Raw genomic sequence first — 25,926 nt, forward strand, 5'->3', positions numbered from 1 at the left:
TAAATTTCCTGATTATGCATAGAAATGTGAACATTGTATTTACTAAGTGAAAATGCTTAATAAAGATTAAATTTAAAAAAAAAAAGGCATGGGTCCCAGAACAGATCCCTGGGCACTCCACTATTCAACTTTGTCCACTGAGACAATTAGCCATTTAACCCTACTCTGTTTTCTATCTTTAAACCAGGTCCCAGTCCACAAACAGGACATTGCCTCCTAACCCGTGACTTTTTAATTTTCTCAGAAGTCTCATGAGGGACTTTGTCAAATGCTTTCTGTAAATCTAGATACACTATAATCTTCAAGTTCACGTTGATCCACGTTTATTTACATCTTCAAAAAAAATGTAGCAGGCTGGTGAGACTTCCCTTGGCTAAATCCATATTGGTTTGTCCTATTAAATTTTGTTCTTTATGATAGATTCTACTATTTTGCTCACTGGGTCTGTAGTTTCCTGGATCACCTGGAACCCTTTTTAAAAACTGGCATTATGTTGACAACTAATAGGTCAGCAATTTCATTTTTCAGTTCTTTCAGCACTCTGGGATGTAAAGCATCTGATCCAGGGGGCTTGCTGCTCTTTAGTTTGTCAATTTTCCCAATTATATTTTTCAGGTTTATTGAGATTTGTTTCAGCTCCTCTGCATTGTCACCTTTAAATATCATTTCTGGATACATCCCATGTAGTTATGCATTACACCTCTATCTTAATTGACTCGTTACTGCCAGTATAGGTTAGTTCTCTTATGCCAGGGCATTATCTTTCAGATATCACTGAACCATGACGGGCCTCCTTTGCCCAATAATCTACTGAAATTATCCTTCCTAAGATTGGTTTTGCCTCTAGGTTTGTGGTATTTGTTAATACCTCCCAATGTTGTTGATTTTAGTAAGCAAGTCTATTTTCATACAGAAGTACCGATTATCTTACATAAACCTCTTGACAATTCTGCTTTGCTATGTACTGTACAGTTGTCTCCGATGCAGTATTAGCCCCTGTTGTATTTACCTTAATTTGTTTTGCTTTCACGCAGAGCTTGTTTTATGCCCCCCCCCCCCCCCCCCCCCGATATAGCCCCATCAGCGAAACACTGCCGTGTTGGGGGGACTATATTATGTAGAAAAATTGTTGATGAAGAATGTTGAATGCTGAATAAACCTTGCCAGGTTCTTGTGGCCTGGTTTGGCCTCGGTTGGAAACAGGATGCTGGGCTTGATGGACCCTTGATCTGATCCAGCATGGCAATTTCTTATGTTCTTAACCTGTTTAAATTCAGAACAGTTTTTCACTACTTCAACACAGAACAGCATTACTAGTTTCACACCTTCAAACTCTGTATGGATATATCTCTTACATCTTCTTCAGAAAAGATTGAAGCAAAGAATTCATTTAATCTCTCCCCTAAGGCCTTATCTTCCCTCAGTACCCATTTTACATCTTGATCATCTAATGGTCCAATTGACACTCTCTCTCATAGGCTTATTGCTTCGAATGTACCTGAAAAAAATTGTTAATATGAGTTTTTGCTTCAATGGCAAACTTCTTTTCAAATTCTCTCTTTGCCTTCCTTATCCATACTCTGCATCTAACTTGCCAGTGCTTATGCTGTTTCCTTTATTAAAATCCTTTTTCCATTCTTTGAAAGCTGTTTTTAGCTATAATAGCCTCTCTCACCTCACTTTTTAACAATACCAGGAGTTGTTCAGCCTTCCTTCCACTTTTTTAAATTTAATATGTGGATAGATCGAGTCTGGGCAATCAAGTTGGCATTTTTAAATAATGACCATGCTGGTTGTAAACTCTTAACCTTAGCAGCTGCTCCTTTCAGTTTTTTTCTAACCATTTTCCTCATTTCATAATAGTCTCCGTTTTGAAAGTTAAATTCTATTGCAGTAGATTTCTTTAGTGTACTCTCTCCTGTTATTACATTTGTTCATGTTATGATCACTATTGCTAAGTGGCCCCAAAACCATTACCTCTCACACCAAATCCAGTGTTCCACTAAGGACTCTGTCTAAAATAGCTCCCCCTTTTGTTGGCTCTTGTAGCAGTTGCTCTAATGAAACAGTCATTTATTTCATCTAGGAACTTTACCTCCTTAGCATGTCCTGATATGACATTTACCCAGTCAATACTGGGGTAATTGAAATTACTCATTATTACTGTGCTGCTAATTTTGTTAGTATCTCATTGTCTGTTCATTCGGGCCAGGTGGACAGTAATACACTCCTAATGTTATTTGATCCTCCTTCTCACATGGAATTTCTATGCATAAAGATTCTACATTTTGTTTCTGCAGAACTTTTGACCTGTTTGACTCAATATCCTCTTTAAGATATAGTGCCACCCTTCCACCAATTCATCTTAGCACTGCAATATAAACTGTAACCTCGTATCAGTGCCTCATTGGTTATCCTGTTGCCACCAGGTCTATAAGAAACCAATTAACTCTACCTCTTCATTCAGTGCTATGCAACTATGGCTATGCTATGCCAACTCTCCCATCTTATTTTTTATGCTTCTAACATTTTTTTACAGACATCTCAAAGTATGTTTTTGGTTTGAATTAACAACTTGCTTAGCAGTTGAGAGGGATAATTTGGAATCTTTCAATGCTGTTTGCTCAATAATGGCACCTGAGCTATTTTTGCATTTATTCTCTTATCGGAATTTCCTCATTTCCCTGTTTTGTTAGTATTCTTCAAAGATACATCATACTGAAGCATGAGCACCTGAGTGACTGTCAGCTTCCCCCCCCCCCCCCATCATCCAATGTAAAAGCTGCTCTATCTCCTTTGGTTCCACCCTGGTTAAGCTATCCGAACCTTTCAACTGGGTTTGTTTTTTTTTATGTCCATGCCTGAAAAGGCTGCCAGACTCAAGGTACTCAACTCAACTGAGGGAGGGACTCATCACTATCACCTCAGGAGGCAAGTGGTGTTCCAACTTCTCATTTTCTCCTAAAATTCTTCACTTTTCCTTTTTTTTTTTTATAGGCAATCCCCAGTAGGGAAATACATGTCCACCATCTGCTGGAGATGGAAAATACTGGCAGGCTGATTTTGGGGCAGGGCTATATGTCCATGATGTCACTTTTACTCCATCGCCATCTGCTGGTACAGGTGCATAACAGACTTGTGGGGCTTGGCCTGCCTGAATGCAGTGAATTTGGGCTCTTTCAATTCTATATGCTCATTAATGGCACCTGGGCTGCTTTTGCATTTATTGCAGCCTCTCTATCGGGATGCCCTAACTTTCCTGTTTTGTTAGTATCCTTCACAGATACATCATACTGAACTATAAGCTCTTGAGTGACTGTTGGCTCCCCCCCCCCCCCCATCATCCAGTTTAAAAGCTGCCCTATCTCCTTTTTAAAAGGTTATCATTACTTGCCTGGTTCCACCTTCATTAAGGTGGAACCTATCCTTTTAGAAAAGATCCCCCTTCCCAAACATGTTGCTCAGTTCCTAACAAACTTAAACCCCTCTTTCCCTGCACCATAGCCTCCACCACACATTGAGATTCCAAAAGCTCTGCCGCCCGCTAGGGTCCTGCGCATGGAAAAGGAAGCATTGCAGAGAGTACTCGCCTCAAGGTTCTGGATTTCAATTTTCTACTTAAAATCCTAAATTTTGCTTCCAGCACCTCCCTGTGTCAATGGTGCCCACATGTTTATATACCAGCGATCCATGTGAGAATCAGTAGAACACAACGGTTTAGAGGTTAAACATTCAGAATTATACTATGTATTACAAAGGTAGACATACAAGAAGGAAAACTAGACAACATTCAAATTATAGGATCTATACATTGGCAGACAGACAGAATGAATCAGAACTTGGGTATATGGGGTTGAGAGGGAAGGGTCTTGCTCAGGTCATGTTTTGGTTAACTGGAGGTTTATGTCAAGGTGTAGGCATTTTTGAATAATTACAAAAATATAGTCCCAATCTCAAAGTATACAAAGTAATGAATATAATAAAAACATTTACTTGTGCCAATTTAACAACCACGTGCAAAATCTCATTTAGTATAAACCTTTTCATATGATAAGGACCATCATGCCACCCTCCGGTATCTGAACTTAAAGAAATTTATCAATGTACCAGTCTAGGGTCACCTTTAATCATCGGTCCCAAGAGTACAAACAAACATATAAGCATCATCCTAAAGAATTGATTTTTAAATTGTTTAGCTTCTTTAATTTAAACTTAACTTAGAAAAAATTATACTCCTTTTGGGTGATCAGATGAGCAATAGAATGTTTGTGCTTCCTTCAAATCTTCCAACCAGAAAGTGCCCTTTCCGTGCTTTCTTCAAATAGTCCAATTGAAGCTCGCCATGTTTTCAAGTCACTTTTACATTTCTTTTTATCTGACATTGTTCATAGTTTCTCTGGCATGTAGTTTTGGGCCAGCAATTGATATAACTCTGTCTCTATTTTGTGTCAGATGAGAATTTCTTATTGTGGAGATTTCTAGGAGACCTTTGTTTTATGATCTTAGATTTCATGGGAGATTGTGTGGTTTAAATGACATTCCCATCACATCAGTGTTGTTAGGGTTAATATTATTGTAAATTATCATTAGAACTTTATAATATATTCTTGATCCAATAGGTAGCCAGTGTAATGCCATCAGTGTAGGGGTGATGTGGTCATATTTGCTTGCTCCGGTCAGTAGTCTGGCTGAAGCGTTCTGCAGTAGTTGCAGTGGTTTTAAGTGACTTGCCGGAAGACCCAGAAGCAGGGAATTACAGTAATCGAGGTTTGAGAATATCAGAGTTTGTAATACTGTTCTGAAATCTGTCATGCTTAGTAAAGGTTTCAGTTGACTCAGGAACTGTAGTTTGTAGAAGCCTGATTTAATTAGTTTATTAAGGTGGGCTTTCATTGTTCAATTTTCATCAAATTTGGACTCCTAGATCTCTTACTTGAGTTGCAGGGATTATTTGACAATTTCTGATATCTAAACCTGGATCAAGACAACCACCTCACCTTCATGTGGAGAGCTATCCATGAAGTCTGCCACCTTTGCATCATGCTGGATGGTAAATACAATTGTTATGTAATGCCTCCGTGCTATCTTAACAGCCACTTGTGTTAACCCTGTGGACATTTAGAGGTTCCAGTCAAGGACTGCTCAGGTTTGCCTGCACCTGAACATGTGCCCCTACGGTGGCAACCTCCCACCTACCAAGTGATCTTCACATCCACTAGCCACCTAGCATTCCACAGTCCTAATGATCACATCAGCAACTACAACAGCTGCCCTAACCCTTCCCCTCCTGGGCACCTGCCCTTGGAGATATCTCCTTGGTGCGAGGTTACTACAGCAACCTGAGGGCAGGACCTGTCATATCAAGGTAGTGTTCTCCTTGCAGGTGACCTTTCTCCTCCAAGGCGGCAGAGTTGTCGTCTGAGTGAAAGTGGGACTGCTCTCCTGTATCCCCGAAAGTTTCTTCTATATACCTCTGTGTTTCCCTTAGCTCCTCCAGGTCTTCCACTCTAGCCTCCAGAGATTGGCTCATTCTCTGAGGGCTAGGAGCTCTTTGCACTAAGTGCACACATCAATCTCGCCCGCATTGGAAGATAGCCCCCCTCTCGCTGGACTACTGTCTGCATCTTAATTTTGTGGATATGTTTGCGATTTAAAATTTCTAAGGGAATATAGATGTTAAAACTATTCTACAGTACTTTTAGTCTATTGGTTTATTTTATATTTATCGGTTGGTGATGCTATTGACTCTTGCTTTGAGATAATTCCCTGTAAGTGTACCAAATCTGTTTTAAATTTATAGTAAGGGATGTTGAGGTGTGCCTTCTGTCCTCTCCTGCTGGGAAGCATGCAGGGATGGTGGAAGCTAAGGCTGTGGGAGCTGAAGCCTGGAATCCTCTCTGCTGGGGCTACTGGAGAAGTATGCAGATGAGCCTTCTGGTCCACTGACTGGATTCAATTTATTTTTGCATAGGCAGAGGTATAAAAATTTATTCAAATCTGCCACATAATTGGTGCAGAATTGTGAAAAAAGTCTGCCACAGAATTTGGTAACTCTTACCCCTGAATCCTGAAACTGGCAGCTCTGGGTATTATGGGTGCTGTGATTCCTTGTTTTGCTCTTGAATTTGTGTTATCCCCAGCCCGAGCTGGTTTCCTTTGAGCTAGCCTGCAGGTTGTGTTTGACCTTTACAATACTATAGTTCAAAACGAGGCTTGGGATGTTAACTCAAGTCAGAGTGAGGCTTGGACAGCATATATATATTTTTGGGAGAGCTGTAAGACTAGGATCCTGCAGTACCATTGCTAATACTTTCTGCCCCAATTTGCCCTTCAGACACAGCTCATGGAGAACTAGGCCTGAAGTTGCTAAACTTCTTTAGCTTTGGCTAGGCATACAGAGTTCACATCTGTGCCAATGTCCTGGTCCAGCTCATATGGACAGCTTTTCCTGACTTCCCCCGGCTACATACAGTGAAATGTATCTAGTTAAACATTTACTGTATAAGTCCTTGTTATTTTACCTGTTTGCAAATTAAAAAACTCTTTTTCTGTTCACTGTTCCTGCTTTTTGTTAATAAATTCTGTTCCAGAGTGATTCATGATCCCACTACTTTTCATATTCGGTCCATAAGTGCATTTCTAAGAACAATGGACCCCTCCTCCCCCCCCCCCCCCGCTGATGTGTGGAGTCATCAGGGGATAGCGTGCAGGCAGAGTATTTGCCCAGAATCAAGCAGGAAACCAGTTGGTAGGTGGGAGGTTGCCACTGTAGGAGCACATGTACAGGTGCAGGCAAACCTGAGCTGACCTTGACTGGAACCTCTAAATGTCCACAGGGTTAACACAAGTGGTTGTTAGGGTAGCACTGAGGCATTACATAACAATTGTATTTACCATCCAGCACATTTAATTGTTTGTATGGTTCATTACTAGCTTCACGCAAAATCTTTTTAAGGCACCATTTCCTAGCATGAACTAATAGGAAACAGGCAGTACAGTCACTCCTATGATAGAATACACAATTTAACGCTAGACACCAAGACTATGAAAGCAACTCAAGATATATTTTACAGAAAGAGTAAAAGGTTAATACATACAGGAGTAGAAAAATATTTTAAAACTTTTAGGAAGTAGGGAAGAATTTTTTGGCATTTATTTTGTTCAGTTTTTGTTTGTTTTGGAGAACATTGTGTATTTGCTTCTATCTGCCCTTCATTCTTCCTCCTCCAGACACCTGCACTGTGTCGATCCTTGGGTTTGACTCTAGGACACAGCATGGGCTCTCACTTAGCCTTGTAAAGCATCTGGCACAAGCCTAAGCCCATGTTAAAACAAAACACTTGAAACCATACAATAGGCAGCTTTGCCTGCATACAGTACTGGAAAAAATGCTGCAAGATGATGATACATTAATAGAACAATCATGAATACTCACAGCACAACTTGGAAAGAGTCTCACGTTCTAAACACAGTACACTGACATTCAGAGAGGTGTAAGCAGCCATAAGTAGGAAAGATCCAAGAAAGATCCAACTATCCTCCTGGCCGGCACAAATATTTTTACAGCACAAGAAAATGAAGATATCTGTCCATGGACATGATTCAGGAACATTGCAGAACAGAGAGCAAAAATAAAACTGTAGGAAACTATAACCGAACCAGATCTTGTCCTGCACCTTGGCCAAAAGCTCTCACAAACAAGAGCCTCTTCTGAGCAAGAGTTCTGCAGATGGACTGCGAGGAAAAAGTCAAACGCTTTCAAGAACAGCAGCCATTTCCTTAAACTGTCTGAAGAAGTTCTGCAAACATACAGAAACAAAGACCACACCAATAGAACATATTAATAAAACAGTAACAGAAAAGAAGGAGAAAAAAAAAGGGCAAAAAAGAAACACAGAATACAAACTTGGCTGACCTAGCATATTATTGAAAAATGCTATAATTCCTGAACCATGCAACTTAGGTCTACTCAGATACTATCGAAGGCCATTATTAGAGTCTGACTAGGCCTTGAGAAAATGTATCAATGGCACTTACATCTAATATGTGAGCAATAGCGTCCCCTACTGATCTGCCCTCAGTCTATGGGGAATTTCTGAAGCAGAGTGTGAGAAAGCCTGGGTAACAAAGGCTAGGCCTACCCAACTCTCCAAACAGGATACCCAGCCGCAGGACATCCATTTTGTGGTACTTCTATTATAGGCTTTTTGTATTTTTCCACTTTTTTTAAAATTAAAATAATCTGACTCTTGTGTGAACATTTCTACATAAAAGCCAAAGTATCTACTTCCTACAGTAAGAGAAAATTTGCCTTTTTTTTTTTTTTTAAAGTTTTTCTTTTTTTAAACACACTCTCCCACACTCCTTTCCTTCAGTGCCACTGCTGTATAGACATTCCTCCCACTCCCCCCAAGACTCCTGATAACACGTACTACCAGGAAGAAAAAATTAAACTTACCTGTTAAGTTTCTTTCCTTTATTTCTGCTACAGCAATTCAGAACGCACAATCAGGTTTGTCCCCACTTCCAGCCGATGGAGGCAGAGTTGTTTGTTTGATTTTATAATATGGACATCACCTTTACTATTTATTCTGTGAACAGAATCTGAAAAGCCAGTATTCTTCTAACAAAGCTAATAAAAGCTTTCATGCAATCTATTTAAAAAATAATAAATGTGATCATTTTCTTTCTTTATTCGAGTGGCTTTCTGGACTGGAATAGCAGAAATAAAGGAAAGAAAATTATCAGGTAAGTTTAATTTTTTCTTGTCTTTCTGCTACACTAGTCCTGAATGAATGGGATTTACCAAAGCCCAGGCAATGTAGCAATTTTCAAAAGCCATTTACTTGAGTAAAGTGCACTTACGCAAGTAAATCCTGGAGTCTTGTATCTTGCCCCATAATTTGCACAGGTGTGAATGCTCACTCAATCAATTTTTCCCATGGAATTGGGCTAAGCAGACTGCTGATGTCTGCTGTACAATGAATGCTTTTGCTTGCAGTATACCGCCAAGAATACTTCAATGTGGTTGTATAGTGAATTGTGCTACTTCATACTTAAGCTTAAACTTTGAAAAAAATAAAGATAATACCTTCTTCTACAGAGGAAAGATTTTTGATGCTCCTAAAGAGCCTTACTTTAACAATACGCTGAATCTGGAGTTACAGCTCTCTTTTTTTTTTTTTTTTTTAAATGAGCAAAGCTTTCTTCGATCTGAGCAGAAAGCAGCAACTGTAAAGGAATAAGAAAAGCTCAGATTTTCTTTGATATAGCTGAATTCTTATCATAATGCTCTACCGAAAATCCCTGCTAAAACATAACTTTCTACAATTTGGATGCAGTAATCTACAAGGTAAGGTTTCAGAGGAACTTCACCTTGTTTGACTAGAAATTAAATCACAACAAGCTCAGCCGAAACTTCTGTAATGAGGAAAGGAGCTTAGCCCGATAAGGGCTCGGTGCATTGAAGGAAAGCTCTCAGAGGCACTTCTTGTTAGATTAGAATTCGCATCTCAACAGGCTCAATCGAAACCTCTACTATGAGGGCAGGAGCTTAGCATGATAAGGACTTGCTTCACTGACCCAAATGTAGGAGCCACGCCCAAGTGCCCTTGCCTCATATCTGTTCTCTTTTGAAATTCACGTCATTCTTAAAATATATCCTTTTCCTAAAAAGAAATTCTGCTGCACTATCAGGTGGTCTTTACATCGGCTGGAGACAGAGAATACTGGCTTTTCGGGTTCCTTTAATTAAGAATAAATAGTACAGGTGATGTCAAAAAAACAAACTTCTGCCTCCATCAGCTGGAAGTGGGGACAAATCATTCTGGACTGGTGTAGCAGAAAGACAAAGAAGTTAAAACTTAAAATTTTGTCTGCATTCACCTGGTAAAATCTAGCAGCACTATTTAAGCCATGCAGAAATATAAAATCTAGCAGCACTATTTATAAGCCATGCAGAAATGTTCTTTATTTTTTCATGGAAGGGTTAAAAAAAAAAAAGCAAAATAGGCATTCACAGTGGATTATCAACCCCCATGAGAGGAAGAGGACAAGCCCTCTCCACTCCATTCAGCTACTGATATGTTACCCTATCTTCTCTTTACCCTATAGCAGTCAGAAGTTTGAGGGCCAAGCTCGTATAGAAGATGGCTTCCTAGTCCTTTTAGCATTTCCAGGGTTTAGCTATTACACGAAGTAATTAGATTTTGGCTGTGTTACTTCATTATGAAACACCTTATGTGTATAAGGTGAAATTACTTCTTACCTGTTAATTTCCTTTCCTCTTCATCCAGGCAAGCCAGTCCATACCAGTGGGTTGTGCACTCCAACCAGCAGATGGAGAACAACAACTCGCTGATGTCACTCATATATAGCTCAGCACAGACACCAGCCAGCAAGCATTTTCTTCAAAAACCAACCGTGAACTACACGTTAACAAGAATTATTGCATCCAACAAGCACTCACTGCTTGTAAGTAAACTTTCCTATCTTGTTTTTTAAATAATAATGGAAACACTGGATTCAGCTCCGCTAATAGGCACATAGTATAACAGTAAGAAGGAATAAAATGGAATCCACTTATCAGGTTCTATGCTGGTCTAGTCCCTATTCGAGATCCTTGAATCACAATAATTCCCTTAACAAGGATCCTACATAACAGAAGAAATTAGACCACCACAAGGCGGCCCAGGGTGGGATGGTGGACTGTCTTGCCTTTCTTAGAGGACAAGAAATCATCATGTAAGAAGTACCGTATTTTTCGCTCCATAAGACACACTTTTTTTCCTCAAAAGTGGAGGGAAAATGTCTGTGCGTCTTATGGAGCGAATATTTAAAAAAACAATAAAAAAAACTAACTACAACCCCCCACCCCGCCAAGAATTGACAAAAGTCCCTGGTGGTCCAGCGGGATCCGGGAGCGATCTCCTGCACTCGGGCCGTCGGCTGCCAGTATTCAAAATGGCGCCGATAGCCTTTGCCCTTACTATGTCACAGGGGCTACCGGTGCCATTGGTCAGCCCCTGTCACGTGGTAGGAGCAATGGACTACCGGTGCTATCTTGTGCTCTTACCATGTGACAGGGGCCGACCAATGGCACCAGTAGCCCCTGTCTATAATTTCTGTACTCAAAGCTAGGGCAACAAGAACACTTCAACTCAGCAAGAGGTTTTTAAATTTAGTTTATTTTGGCTTTTTTAAAGAAGAGTCAAAGACAAGTGTTCCTGGGAGTTGCTATATGCCCTCTATCTGTAATAACTAGCATCTCCATGAATATATGACATGCCCTAACTTATATAATCAAAATACAGCACTACCGAAGTTTCCAGAATGAATGACGTGACTGCCCAAAGACTTATTTACAAAGATACATTATGCTGTTGTCAGGACAATCTATCATGTATAGGAAATGCTTGTGAGGACATCCTCCATTCATTTGTAAAAATCATACTATTTACTTGTCTTCCCTGAAACCACCCTTCCACCATAAAAGTTCCTTTATCAACACGGCTTTGATGCACTCTGTTCCTTCTAGTATCCTGTTGTTCTTCTTTGTTGTGTAAACAAATAGCAAGTCTGTGGCTTCAATAGGAGTTAGGCCTGAATTCCGTTTCTTGGCACCAGGATTTAATTAAAACTGTAACCTCAAAGGATCTTCTTTTCACCGTGACATAGTAAGGGCAAAGGCTATCGGCACCATTTTGAATACTAGCAACTGATGGCCCGAGTGCAGGAGATCGCTCCCGGACCCCCGCTGGACCACCAGAGATTTTTGGCAAATCTTAGGGGGGTTAGGAGGGTAGGGGGTTGTAGGTAATTAAATTTAAAGGGTTGGGATGGGACAAAAAAAAAACCCCACAAACATTTTATGCCTTCCCCTAATTTGCTCCATAAGACACACAGATGCCCGGGAACAGAGCCGGTTTAGCACACCATTTTTTTTTTTTTTTTAATTTTCCCACTCTGAATCCTAGGTGCATCTTATGGAGTGAAAAGTACGGTAATTTCACCTTCCTCTTCATCCAGGCAAGCCAGTCCACACCCATTGGGCAGGAGGCTGCCTAAGGTCCAAGCAACACTGCCCTAGCAAAGGACGAATCTTCCCATGCCGCCAAATCCAACCGGTAGTTCCTGGCAAATGTATGCAAGGAAGACCACGTTGCTGCCCTACAGATCTCGGCCGGAGAGAACAACGTAGTTCTGCCCAGGAAACCACATGCACCCAGGTCGAGTGTGCCCTCACCTGCTTCGTCAGAGGCTTTCCGGCATCCACATAGGCTGCTGTCACCGCTTCCTTAATCCAATGAGCCACCGTGGCACAAGAAGCCACTTCACCCTTTTTCTCCTTCACTATGGAGTGAAGGAGAAAAAGTCAGTCTTACGAAAATCATTCGTAACTTCTAAAGAGCACAATAAATGCCGCCTCACATCCAAATTCCTGTTTACGGATGGCAACAAGACTGATTGATTCAAGTAAAAGTCCAAAACCACTTTCGGAAGAAAGGCAGGCACCGTCCTTATCTACACCCTATTTGGTATGATGATCAAAAAGGGCTCTCTATAAGAGAAGGCTTGCAGGTCCGAAATCCACCTCACTGAACAAATTGCGACCAGAAATACAGTCTTCAGGGTCAACAATCACAAGAAAATACCCTGAAGTGGGCGAAATGTCAGACCCACCAGAAAAGAAAGGACCAAATTTAAATCCCACAAAGGCAGCGAGGAATGCAAGGGGGGGGGGGGGGGGCTAAGGTTAAGAGAGGGGCCTCCCCTGTACACAACCCCTTACTTTTCAATATATTTATAAATGATCTGGAAAGAAATACGACGAGTGAGGTAATCAAATTTGCAGATGATACAAAATTATTCAGAGTAGTTAAATCACAAGCAGATTGTGATAAATTGCAGGAAGACCTTGTGAGGCTGGAAAATTGGGCATCTAAATGGCAGATGAAATTTAATGTGGACAAGTGCAAGGTGATGCATATAGGGAAAAATAACCCATGCTATAGTTTCACAATGTTAGGTTCCATATTAGGTGCTACTACCCAAGAAAGATCTAGGCGTCATAGTGGATAATACATTGAAATCGTCGGTTCAGTGTGCTGCGGCAGTCAAAAAAGCAAACAGAATGTTGGGAATTATTAGAAAGGGAATGGTGAATAAAACGGAAAATGTCATAATGCCTCTGTATCGCTCCATGGTGAGACCCCACCTTGAATATTGCGTACAATTCTGGTCGCCGCATCTCAAAAAAGATATAATTGCGATGGAGAAGGTACAGAGAAGGGCTACCAAAATGATAAAGGGAATGGAACAGCTTCCCTATGAGGGAAGACTAAAGAGGTTAGGACTTTTCAGCTTGGAGAAGAGACGGCTGAGGGGGGATATGATAGAGGTGTTTAAAATCATGAGAGGTCTAGAACGGGTAGATGTGAATCGGTTTTTTACTCTTTCGAATAATAGAAAGACTAGGGGGCACTCCATGAAGTTAGCATGTGGTACATTTAAAACTAATCGGAGAAAGTTCTTTTTCACTTAACGCACAATTAAACTCTGGAATTTGTTGCCAGAGGATGTGGTTAGTGCAGTTAATATAGCTGTGTTTAAAAAAGGATTGGATAAGTTCTTGGAGGAGAAGTCCATTACCTGTTATCAAGTTGACTTAGAGAATAGCCACTGCTATTACTAGCAACCGTAACATGGAATAGACTTAGTTTTTGGGTACTTGCCAGGTTCTTATGGCCTGGATTGGCCACTGTTGGAAACAGGATGCTGGGCTTGATGGACCCTTGGTCTGACCCAGTATGGCATATTCTTATGTTCTTATAATACACTATGGCAGCCACCTGCACCTTTAGCATGTCCAAGCCCAAACCCTTACTCAGGCCTTCCTGTAAAAAGTCCAAGACTAAGGGAATAGATGTTAAGGAAAACAAGAGTGCTCCTGACAACAATGCTCAAAGACTCACCAGACCTGAATATAGGCCAATTACATTTAAAACCTACATGCTCTCTGCTCCCGAATAACCGTTTCAAGAGCCAAGTCCTTTCAAGGGCCAAAACATAAGAAAATTGATCTGGATTGTTGTGAAATATGGGACCTTGTCACAGAAGCCCCCCCCGAGAAGAGGGAGCTGCAGTGGAACTTCCACCAGGAGATGATGTAGATCCACATACATGGCCTGCACGGCCAGACCGGGGCAACCAATGGCACCAAGCCTGGATGTCACACTGTCTTCTGAACTAACCGACCGATCATGGGCTACAGCAGAAACGCATAGAGCAACTTGTCCTGTGGTTAAGACTGAACTAGCACATCCACTCTGAGTGCTTGAACATCCCTTGTCCAACTGTACTCCATCTTTGTATTTCTGCAACTTACCATCAGATCCAGAAAAAGAGAACCCCACCGATCCACGATGAGGCAAAAATCTTCAGGACCAATTCCCATCCTCCCGGATCCAACTCGTGATGACAGATAATCTGCCCAAACGTTTTCGATCTCTGCTATGTGAGGCCGAAGGATATCTATCTCCTGAGAGTCTTGCTCACCTGAGTCCCTCCTTTATGATTTATGTAGGCCACCGCGGTAGTGTCTTACAACATCACTCTCACATCTTTCCCTTCCAACCGGTCCACGAACTTCAAAAAGGTTACCGAATCGGTCCATCAGCTGACCAGAAGCCTGAGCAAGACACCTCTTTGGGTGCTGACTGCCCCTATGCCACTAACTCCTGACAGTGAGACCCCAGCCCTGGAGACTCATATCAGTCTTGACCACCAACCAGTCAGGAGTCTCCAAATCCATTCCTCTTAATAGATACTCCCACTGTAGCCATCAGAGTAACTTCTGCCTCACCTCTGGTGACAAGGTCAATCGCACATTGTACTTCTGAGACTGAGATTCCTTCGGCCAGAAGGGACCTTTGTAGAGGATGCATATGTGCCCGCGTCCAAGGAACAACCTCTATTGTCACAGCCATTGATCCCAGCATCTGCAGGTATGCCTATACCAAAATGGACAGCTCGCCAACCGCAAGGCCCAAACCTGCCCTCAGATCTTCTGGATGCAAAATTCCAGAAGAAACACCTTGTCCTGAGCAGTATCAAACCAGATGCCAGATACTCCAGAACCTGATATGGCTATAGACTGCTCTAGGCCAAAATCACTACTCATCCCAGGGTGCTGCAGCAACTACACCATCCTGCTTGATACCACACAGCTCTCTGCTGCTGATTTGGCTCAAATTAGCCAGGTGTCCAAATATGGATGAATGAGAATTCCCTCCTTGCGGAGCACTGTGGCCATGACCACCATCACCTTGGGAAAGGTCCTGGGTGCCATGGCCAAGCCGAAGTGCAACGCTGACCTAACACAGAAAAACACAAATAACGCTGATGCCGTTTACGAATAGGAATATGCAGGTAAGCCTCCGAGAGGTCTAGCGAAATGAGAAACTCTCCCTTCTGCACCAATATGATCACAATTGGTAACCCAAAAGGCTGGATTGACTCCCTTCAGATCTAGGATAGGGCGAAAGGAGCCCTCCTTCGTGGGGACTATGAAGTAAATAGAATAACGGCCGGCACCTTCCTGATCCTTTGGAACTGGAAGGCCTTCAGAATGACCAGTTGCTGTAATGTGGACTGGACCACTGGTCACTTTTCTACAGAGTTGCAAGGGGAAAACCATAAAAACAGAGGGAATGGATATGCTCCAGAGCGTACCCATCCCACACCACCTCCAAAACCCACTGGTTGCAGGTGATGTGGTTCCATCGCCGATGAAACTGAGACAGTTACCCGCTTACTTCTGGAACTGGAGGATGGACCCCCTAAACTTCATTGAGAGGAGAGGCTTGAGGAGCTTCAGAACCAGGAGGTATCATCCTTACCTGACTTCTTCGCTTGAAAGGACTGAGACCTCCCGAATATGCAAGACCTCCGATTACCCAAACTTCTGGAAGGATGAAAATGCTGAGAACTCTGAAAAAGCCCCCTCACAGAGGAAAACTGGGGAGCTGACTTCCTATCCTTGGGCAACCGATGAAATTTGGAGTACCCCCAGCGATCCGCCATCAGTTAATCTAGAATTCAGCAGCAAGACTTCTCACAGCGACGCCTATTAAACAGCACCTCTCTCCTATTTTGTAGAGTTTACACTGGTTACCAGTTAAATACAGAATATGGTATAAAATACTTACAATTCATTCCCTGTTAAACACTGATTCCATACGAATTTACAAACCCTCAAAAGATCTCAGATCAGGTGGAAAAAACGTATTAGAAGTTCCTACAGTGAAAATGGCTGCTTTAAATGTAACAAGACAAAGAGCCTTTTCAGTAGCTGGACTTATCTTGTGGAATGCTTTACCGAACCCCTTGAGACAAATACATAATAGAAAGGAATTTTAAAAAGCCTTAAAAACTCATCTTTTTAAGGAAGCATTTGGGAATCTAGAATTAGCTCAATAGTAGGCAACTTCAGGGAAAACTGGGATAGCAATATGCAGCACTTATGATTAGGGTTCTTAATTTTTTTTTCTTCCTTTTGTTTTTATAATATATAAGTTAGAGATTATCTCACTCTATTATAGTATTTTTAGTTTTATTGATCATAATGTTGATTGTATTTTTATTCTAGGTTATTTTTATTTATTTTTTATTTTATAGTTTTATTTCTACTTTTACTGTAAACCGCTTTGTTCAATTTTGTAATTGGTAAAATGGTATATAAATATATTAAATAAATAAATAAATCTTTTCTAATTTGTCCCAAAACAATAAGCACCCCTTAAAGGGCAACTTGGTAAGATTAGACTTTGAAACTGTATCAGTGGACCAGTTCCTTAGCTATAGGAGTCTTTGGGCTGCAGTCACAGATGCCACTCCACAAGCAGCCGTAAAAAGCCAAATCATAGCCTGCATCCACCAGGAATGCAGCCCCTGGCTCCAAATACGGGCCATTCTCAAACAGAGCTTCCTGAGCCAACTGCACCCCGGCCCTTGCCACCATACAACAGCAAGCAGAGATTTGCAAATTCATGGCCACTGCTTCAAAGGTATGCTTCAGAACTGCCTCAATCTTCCAATCTTGGGCATCCTTCAGAGTTGCATCTCCTTTTGCAGGTATGGTAGTCTGCCTTCTTCCAAAAAGGCCTTGTCTTGATCCCTCATGAAGGACCCTGACTTCCCACAGGAGTCTCCCAAAGGACCCCCGTCTTCATTTTCTCCACTCTCACTCTGTCCCTTCCTCTTCTTCACCAGTCTGAGAGAGAAAGAGGACTCATTTGAATGCTTTCAAGGTCCTGAGGAAGGAGACCTCTGGCACGGGTAATCTTGAAAATCCACCCGGGACCCTTCTTGCACTTGACAAAAAGTCTGAAGGCCTCTGAAAATTTCCACCCATAAAACAGCAGAAAGATCCACTTCCGGAGTAGGCAAAACAACTTCTAAGCCCACACCCATGGGAATAAGCAGGAGAGGTGGTGGAGAAAGCTCCTCACCCATCCTGGGAGAAGCTGTCACAACACCCTCCTCCTGCAAAAAGGGAAGTCCCTGAATTCCCCCACAAGGTCAAATTCTCCTGAAGACATCACCCTGCATTTCTCCACATTTCTGACAAATGCAGAGGGATCTCCTGAGGCTAACAACACACATATGGCAGGCAGTGCAGACTTGCAGCTTTTTCCTGCAGTGATCCCCGAATGCCATTTCTCATCCCTCGGCAGAGCTCTCAAAATGGCTCCCACCGCAAGCTTTCAGCAGCAGCAGCACAATGTGCTGCTAAACAAAATGGCATCTGCCATGTGCTTCTTCTACTGCCTTGATTGCTCCTGGCTGGCCCTAAAATCAGCGTGTCGGCACCTGGCTCGCCAAAGGCAAGGCACTCGCACAGTCTGCACAACCTGATCGCATATATATATGGTTTTTTTTTTTTTTTTTTTAAACTTCTTGGTCAGCCATGCTTAGCACAGGAAATGGCCCGCAGCAGCAGAATGCAGGGTCAGTGAGAAGGAGATAGAGGGGAGAACAAGACAGAGAAGAGGAAGGTAAAACAACTTAGCAGCAGGAACCCAAAGCCTCCTTACTCCATTGGGACTCTATTGTCAGGAGGGCGGCTAGGGCACCAGCCTTCACCTCACTTCTGTCCTTCCTAGCCAAGTCTCAACTAAGGAAGGGAGCTTAAGCTATCTTGCGTAAGACTCTTCTGTTCTTATGCAATTGAATGACTTTATTGAAAAAGCCGAACTTTTAGATCCCCATCAATTCATTTTTCGTTGTACTTTAAGTACGGAACTTTTACTTCTTTCTCTTACCGACATACTTAGATGTGACCTTGATTATTAATAGCAGTATCTGCTAGTTTCATCTGATATATCTGCAGCCTTCGATATGATTGATCACAGTTATCTTACTTTACAGGTTTCAGGAAATTGGCATATCAGGTATAGTGTTAAACTGGTTTCGATTTTACCTAGCTGATCGTACTCAAGTCATAAAAGCAAAAATCGAAAAAACTCTTCAAATTTCCAATGTAATCACTGGAGTTCCACAGGAATCAGCCCATTCTTCCACTCTCTTTAATCTCTATCTTGTTCCTATTTGCAAACTGCTTGCAGCTCTGACTGATTCGTAGAAGTTATATGCGGATGACATACAATTTGTACTATATATACGTTCCCCCTGGGTCAATACTCGAGCACCTTAATATCTGCTTTTCCGCCATTAATAAATGGTTGAGACACCAAATTGTCTTTAAACATGACTAAAACAGAGTTCCTTGCCAGGCACAGTCCCTATTTCTTCCATTAGTTTTAATTCTATATCTCTGTTTGGCTGCAATTTCACAATTCAACAGCAGCTCAAAAGTTTTGGAGAGATAATATTCTAATCATTTCGTCCCAACATCAAATATATCATTGCTCAAAGTTTTTATCGAATTTGTGTCTTATCTGGTCTTAAAAACTCCTCCATGCACGTGACTTTCGAACTGTGTTACAAGTCTCTCTTTTTCCCCATAGTGGACTACTGCAATTCACTTTATCTTGGCTTAGCTAATATTACCATCAAGCCCTTACAGCTGTTACTTAATACTGCCGCCAGTTTACTTTTTTGCTTGAAGCGGACTGATCATATCACCTCCACTCCAACAGAATTACACTGGCTTTCCATCCATTAGAGGATAAAGTCAAGGTTGCAATGAATATCTTCAAACTTTTGAATTATGAGTCTTCTGTTTGGGATAACGCCATGCTTCGTTTTTCTCAGCCCACAAGGTCTTTGCGCTCATCCCAATGTGGCCTACTCGACAAACCATTTCCACGGCTTGCCAGACTCAGTGTCACGCATGAATGTGCTTTTTCTATAGTAGACCCACACTCTGGAATTCTTTCCCTATTGAAATCATGCAATCGGACACCATTAAGAGTTTCAGAACGTTAATTAAAATATCTTTTTAATCTTGCTTACTTTTAGTGTTTATTCTATTTTACTTCTTCAGCACTTATATGTTTTGAAGTTTATGTCTTAGCTTTGTTTTTATTTAGGTTTTATGTTTATTTTGTAGTTGTTCATGATTTGTTTTGTTTTAATTTACTCTACTTTTATGTTCTGTATTTATATTATGTATATTCTTATTGTACATCGCTTAGTTCTCTTTTGTGTTAGGCGATTCATAAATTAATAAAATCTAAATCACTGCAGGAGGTCTGAAAGGTTGCCTGCCCAAACCTGACAGGCCGAAGTCTACAAGCAAGGATGCATGTCCATCATCTTCTGAGAATGAAGAAATACTGACTGGCCGGTGTCTGTGCTGAGCTATATGAGAGAGACATTAGCGCGTCATTCTCTGTTTCCATCTGCTAGTTGGAGTGCACAACCCACTGGTGTGGACTGGCTTTGCCTGGATGAAGAGGAAACTATATTGCTTTCACTTTATCACCTAGCCCCCTTTTATATTGAAAAACTTAGCATTGGAGAATTTAAGCTGGTTTTAAAGATATTTATGGGGGAAAAAAAAAACCTTTTCTTTCATTGGTTTTTATTGTATACTCTTGCTTAAATCTTTTCTCTTCTCATTGAAATGTTGAGATGTTTAATTAAAAAAAAAAATATATATATAGAATTTTATTTAAAAAAGGAAAGAAAACCCATTTCCCAGACACACTTTGTCCTTGTGCCCTTCCTTGGCGCCTTTGCTATTTTGGCAAAAACTTTCACAGTGTGACGACTAAAGCAGCACATATTCTCAAGGTAGGGGAGGGGGAGAGGGAGGAGGAAAAAAACCCCCAAAAATCAGACAAAACAGGATTTGCGTACTCTTCACTTGCTGCAGTAAAAATGACCCAGTTGTTACCTATGTTGTCACTGGAAAACTAGTACACTTCCTGTCTCTCTGTCAGCCTTTGCATTTCTGCTAACAAATAAAAATGTCACCATTTTACATCTGCACATCATGGTCAAAGAATAAAAACAAGATCAAGGCAAAACAGACAAAAAAGATTTTCAAAAAATATAAACCTGAAACTGTGGAATGCTCATTTCGAAAGATTTGCTCACAGTCTGACCAGAGTAGTCTGCCACTCTAAGCATCACGGTCACATAGGGGTAATTGAGAGACCTGCAGGTATCCGAGCTCACCGCCATCCCCAGCTTCCACTGGAAATCGACAAGCTGTAAAAAGGCAAATAAAAGTTATTCTCGGAGCATTGACCCATATTGCCATCACGCACCAACCCACTGGAATAAGGGCAATATTCCCAAAAGCTCATGAGGATGAATGACAGAATGTGTTAAAACTTGCATCTTTCTTCACTAATTTCAGCACTGATTATTCTTCAGAACTACTAATAAAGCTGAAGGTGAAATGGAACCATCACATATTAATTCAGAGGTCAGATGGCAAAATCATTTTTGAAGGACATATAAAAAGGAGTTCTTTATTAAGGCTTGGTTTTATTACCCATCAGTATATGCATGTGCAGTGTTGGGTGACCGATGGTCCCTCCAGTATGTTACCTCCGCAACCAAAAGTGCTACTTTCTGCCCTTGCCTCTCTTGGTAGTCTGTAGCACAGTTGGTCCTGGATATTAAGTTTACACTTAATTTTAAAATTGTATTATTTTTTTGTCCAATAAGGAGAAAACAAACAGTGGCTGGAAACAAAATTTGCTTCCCCAAACAGACTACATATCAGCAAAAATAGAGGTAAGCATATAATCAATTTTAAATGACCCCTAATACATGATTTTAAAATTACATTTTATTAAAAACTAGCACATGTACAAATTTTAATACAAGATAACATATCATATACATAAACTTTACACTTCATATACTCATATTCAAAATATTATCCAATAATTCTCTCGCAATAAAAAAAAACAATCACACGCATGCACACATTCTCAAATACTCACACATATATTAATATATATATATATATATATATATATATATAATACTCAACAAATATAACAGAGCAAAAACTCAGAGTCATAACTTTCCAATTTTGCTCGCGGTTCTGTGAGGAGATAATGCCACTTCCAATTGGAAGTGTAAAGTTTTGGTATATGATATACGTTTGTTAAAACTTGTATTAAAATGGGTACATGTGCTAGTTTGAATAAAATGTAGTTTTAAAATCTTGTGTTAGGGATCGTTTAAAAATTGATTATATGCTTACCTCTATTTTTGCCGATACATATTTTTTATCCATATTCTTATTATACATTCTCTACACCAGACAGCATACCCATATGGAATTTATGATTGTTATATGTTCATTCCTTCTTGTCCTGCAAATGCTTCTTTAAATAAATATGTTTTTACTGAATTTTTGAATTCTTTGTAATTGATGATCTGTCTCAGAGCATTTGGAAGCGAATTCCAGAGTAAGGGACCAGCTATGGAAAAAGCTCTTTCTCTGGTTATGTTTAATCTTGCAAGCCTGATTGTGGGAACATCAAGTAAATTCTTACTGGCAGATCTGAGGCTTCTGGTTGGTTTATAAAGCCGCAATGCGGTGCATAACCAGGTCGAGTCATGATCATGTATCAATGAATGTATGAGAGATAATATTTTATAGAGATGTGAACCGTGTGCCTGATCGTTTTAACAATCAGGTTCGGATGGTGGGAGAAAAAAATCGGATCGTTAGAGATGTGAATTGGAATCGGTTCCGATTCCAATTCACATTGTTAATTTTTTAGTGAGACCTGAGCAGATAAAAAAAAAAACCCACCCGACCCTTTACAAAATGACCCCTTTGCTCTCCCACCCTCCCGAACCCCCCAAAATGTTAAATTACCTGGTGGTCCAGTGGGGGGGGGGGGCCACGGCGCGATCTCCCGCTCTCGGGCCATCGGCGCCATTTTGGCTACCACTGATAAAAATGGGGGTCACTCCCTGTGACATAGTGAGGGCAAAGGCAATCGGCGCCATTTTGAACCCTCCAACACCGGCACCGGGGGTATGATTGAAGAGATGGCTCCCGGACCCCCCGCTAGACCACCAGGTACATGTAAAAGGTTTTTGGGGGGGGGGGGGGGTCGGGAGGGTGGGAGAAGCAAAGGGGTAATTTGTAAAGGGTCGGGGTGGACTTTTTTTTTTATCAGGCCATCGGCGCCATTTTTATCAGTGGTAGCCAAAATGGCGCCGATGGCCCGAGAGCAGGAGATCGCGCCGGGACCCCCCCACTCGACCACCAGGTAACTTAACATTTTGGGGGGGTTCGGGAGGGTGGGGGAGGGTAAGGAATTGGTTTTAAAGGGTCGGGGTGGGTTTAGGGGTTGTGTTGGTGTGCCGGTTTTCCCGCCCTCCCCCAAATAATTCCCGTGCCCTATTTAACGATACAATACAAATGTCCCTGATGATAAATCGGGGGCATTTGTATTGTATCGTGCACTCTAACGATTTAGAACGATTCTAAAATTATCTGACGATAATTTTAATCGTTCAAAAACGATTCACATCCCTAATATTTTATACTTAACTCTAAAATTAATTGGGAGCCAGTGTAATTTGAACAGAATAGGTGTAATGTGTTGTCTCATTGGGAATCCTGTCAGTAATCGAGCTGTGGCGTTTTGAATCTGCTGCAGAGGTTTCAGACTGGAATCAGATAACCCTAAATAAAGACTGTTACAATAATCTAATCCAGAGAAAATAAGAGATTGAAACACTGTTCGAAAGCCATCTTGGTCCCTATGGAGCTCCATACACTACCCTCTTAAATAAAATAAATAAATATCTCTCCCCCACTCCTCGCATTATATCAGATTCTGGAGCCATCTCTTCCGACTCCATACACAAGACAAGACTGAGCTTCAACAAAACAGAGAAATTTTTACCTATTTTCTATCCATGACACCTGCTACACCATTCCAGCCAAGATGAGTGGGTTATGACCCCCTTCCAGCATATGGAGGCAGAGCACACAACATTCCTTTGTGACATCATCACCATTACTTAGAAGTGGGGCAGCACAGGGAAAAGCCAGAATTTCTTAGCATTCAGACAGGTGGATCTAGAACCAGTGGGTTATGCACCTCTACCAGCAGTTGGAGATGGAGCAAACCTGACATCACTGTATATATACCTCATGCACCGACAACAGCCTGCCAGTATTCTCTTGTCTCCAGCAGGTGGTGGATGTGCATCTCCCTATTGGGATTGCTTAAAGTTTTAAAAAGGAGAAAAAAAAAAAAAAGAGGAAATGTATTCGCCCCGCTCTCCTGTGGTGATACCATATGGTCCCTCCCTTAGTCGAGAATTCCTGAGGTGATATCTTTGGATCCCTTCCTTGGATGTGTGCCTTGGACCAGTAGCTGATTTTCAGCTGGTGTAGACTTAACTATAAAAAAAAGAAAGCAGAAAGTCTCCGTGCTCGATGCGCCAATCCATCGTTTGTTCCCACCTCCAGGGGAGCTTAGGGACACACGCAGCCTGGCGGGGTTAGCAGCCTTTTGGCTAAGCCTCACTCTCAGGTTTTCTTGTTCGCTGCATGGTAGGCTGCTGCAGCATTTTGTACGTTTTTTTTTTTCCTGTGCGTTAGGCTGCCCACTTCAGTTCCTTCGGTTTGTGCTAGAGCGTCCCGCTGTGTGTCCAGTTCTGCGCCCAGTTTGTGCACCTAGGTGGACGTCCAGTTGGTGAGGGGCGTCTATCTGGGCAGTCACACGCACATAATCTGAGTGGCCTTGTGGGAGCTCAGTTATTGGACGCTCAACAAGGCACAGTGTTCAGCGCCTAAATTTTGGATGCTCAATTTTTTGGGCGCCTAGTTTTTTGCAGTGCGAATACAGCTGGACGCACACTTCTTACGCCTGTTAGAGCATACCGACAGACTGATGGTGCCTATAGCAAAGAAACCTAAGCACCTTACCCTCTGTACTGCTTGTCATATTCTGGTATCTCAGCCTGGTGTTCCCTTTAACTTGTGTCAGCGCTGCTGGGAGGCTCAGGGGGAATTGCCTTCACCTGATTTTACTAAGCCTGGTTCTTCCCAGTGGGAAGATGCGGGACTGGGAAGAGAGCTGCCAGTAGGATCACCTGACTCTGGAGCTCCCCTAGCTGGTTCGTCAGTTGGGGAAGGTAGTTCAGTGGGCACAGGACAGATAGTCCCTGGTTTTGGCATGGATCCCTCTGACTTTAATTTTTTCGAGAACTGCAGTCTTTTCTTCAGATGGAGGACCTTGGCCCCGACCAAGGTTACAGGCAGCGAAATCACTCACGTCTGGTGCTGCGGGTAAGCATCAGAGTACGCCTAGATCTTCTACCGATCTTCCTGGCAATTTATTCTGCGCGTCGAGTATCTGAACTTCAGGCCTTGTCTGGCTGGCAGCCTTTTCTATGAGAGACTCTCCAGGGGCGAAACAGCTGCATATTGTTCCTTACCTTTTGCCAAAAGTGGTCTCGATTTTCATTTGAATCAGTCCATTTCCCTGCCATCTCTGAACAGAGAAAGATGGAGGAATATTGTTTGTTAAGGCCCTTGGATGTCAAGAGGCATATCTTGAGGTATTTGGAGGTTTCTAGACCTCTCAGGAAGACAGATCGCCTGTTTGCTCTCCATGGTGGAAGTAAACAGGGTAAGCGAGAGTCATGGGCTACATTAGCCTGCTGAATTAAGGAGGTAGTCACGACTGCATATGTGGATGTTAAGCAGCCGTTGCCTAGTTAGGTTAGGGCTCAGGCAGTGTCATGGGTGGAGGTTAGATTGTTGTCTCCCATTGACATTTGCCGAGCTGCAACATGGTCCTCTCTTTACACACCTTTTCCAGGCATACTGCCTGGATGTGCAGGCCCAGGAGGATACAGTCTTCACATGTGCGGTTTTGACTGGACCATGGGCAGCCTCCCGCCCTGTTCGGGAGTACCTTTGGTACATCCCACTGGATCTGGATCCACCTGTCTGAACGCTAAGGAGAAATTACTATTTATCTGAATTTTCTTTTCTTTAGTACAGACAGGTGGATCTACCTTCCCGCACTTAGCTGCCGAATGGTTGTGCTATGGTCCTCCTGTGTGGCTGCGTGTTCCAGGGAGTACTGGTGTCAATCCAATCCCTAGATTAGTGTTATTGCACTCCTTGTCTGAGCTCAGTGGTTTCCTGTTGGCTGAGTACGGGAGTGGTTGTTTGTTAATAATCTATTTTTTGTTAGTTTGTCTACAGTTGGCTTTTGCAGAGAATATTGGCAGGCTGATATCAGTGCAGGGGTATATATACCATGATGTTGGCTTTGCTCCGTCTCCATCTGCTGGCAGAGGTGCATAACCCACTGGTTCTGGATCCACCTGTCTGTACTAAAGAAAAGGAAATTATCAGGTAAGTAGTAATTTCTCCTTCCTTTGACAAAGCACTAAACAGATCATAAACACTCAAATTAATAAAAAACAAAAATTCCAAAATATTTAGCTTTA

The 25,926-nt window shown here is 41.8% G+C and overlaps 1 protein-coding gene across 1 annotated transcript in view; it reads right to left on the reverse strand.

Annotated features, from left to right (window-relative positions):
• Positions 1 to 3,971: 3,971 nt before the first annotated feature.
• The window catches only part of COMMD6 (COMM domain containing 6), a 63,424-nt gene continuing 41,469 nt past the window's right edge, over positions 3,972 to 25,926 (reverse strand). Inside the window, exons 6-7 of the mRNA XM_029603028.1 lie at positions 20,527 to 20,679; positions 3,972 to 7,799 (exon numbers count right to left, since the gene is read on the reverse strand). Coding sequence (XP_029458888.1) covers positions 7,749 to 7,799; positions 20,527 to 20,679 — 204 coding nt within the window. The 3' untranslated portion in view covers positions 3,972 to 7,748. The remainder of the gene's footprint in view (positions 7,800 to 20,526; positions 20,680 to 25,926) is intronic.

This window comes from Rhinatrema bivittatum, chromosome 5 (genome assembly GCF_901001135.1).
Source record: "Rhinatrema bivittatum chromosome 5, aRhiBiv1.1, whole genome shotgun sequence".
In the NCBI taxonomy this organism is placed as follows: domain Eukaryota; kingdom Metazoa; phylum Chordata; class Amphibia; order Gymnophiona; family Rhinatrematidae; genus Rhinatrema; species Rhinatrema bivittatum.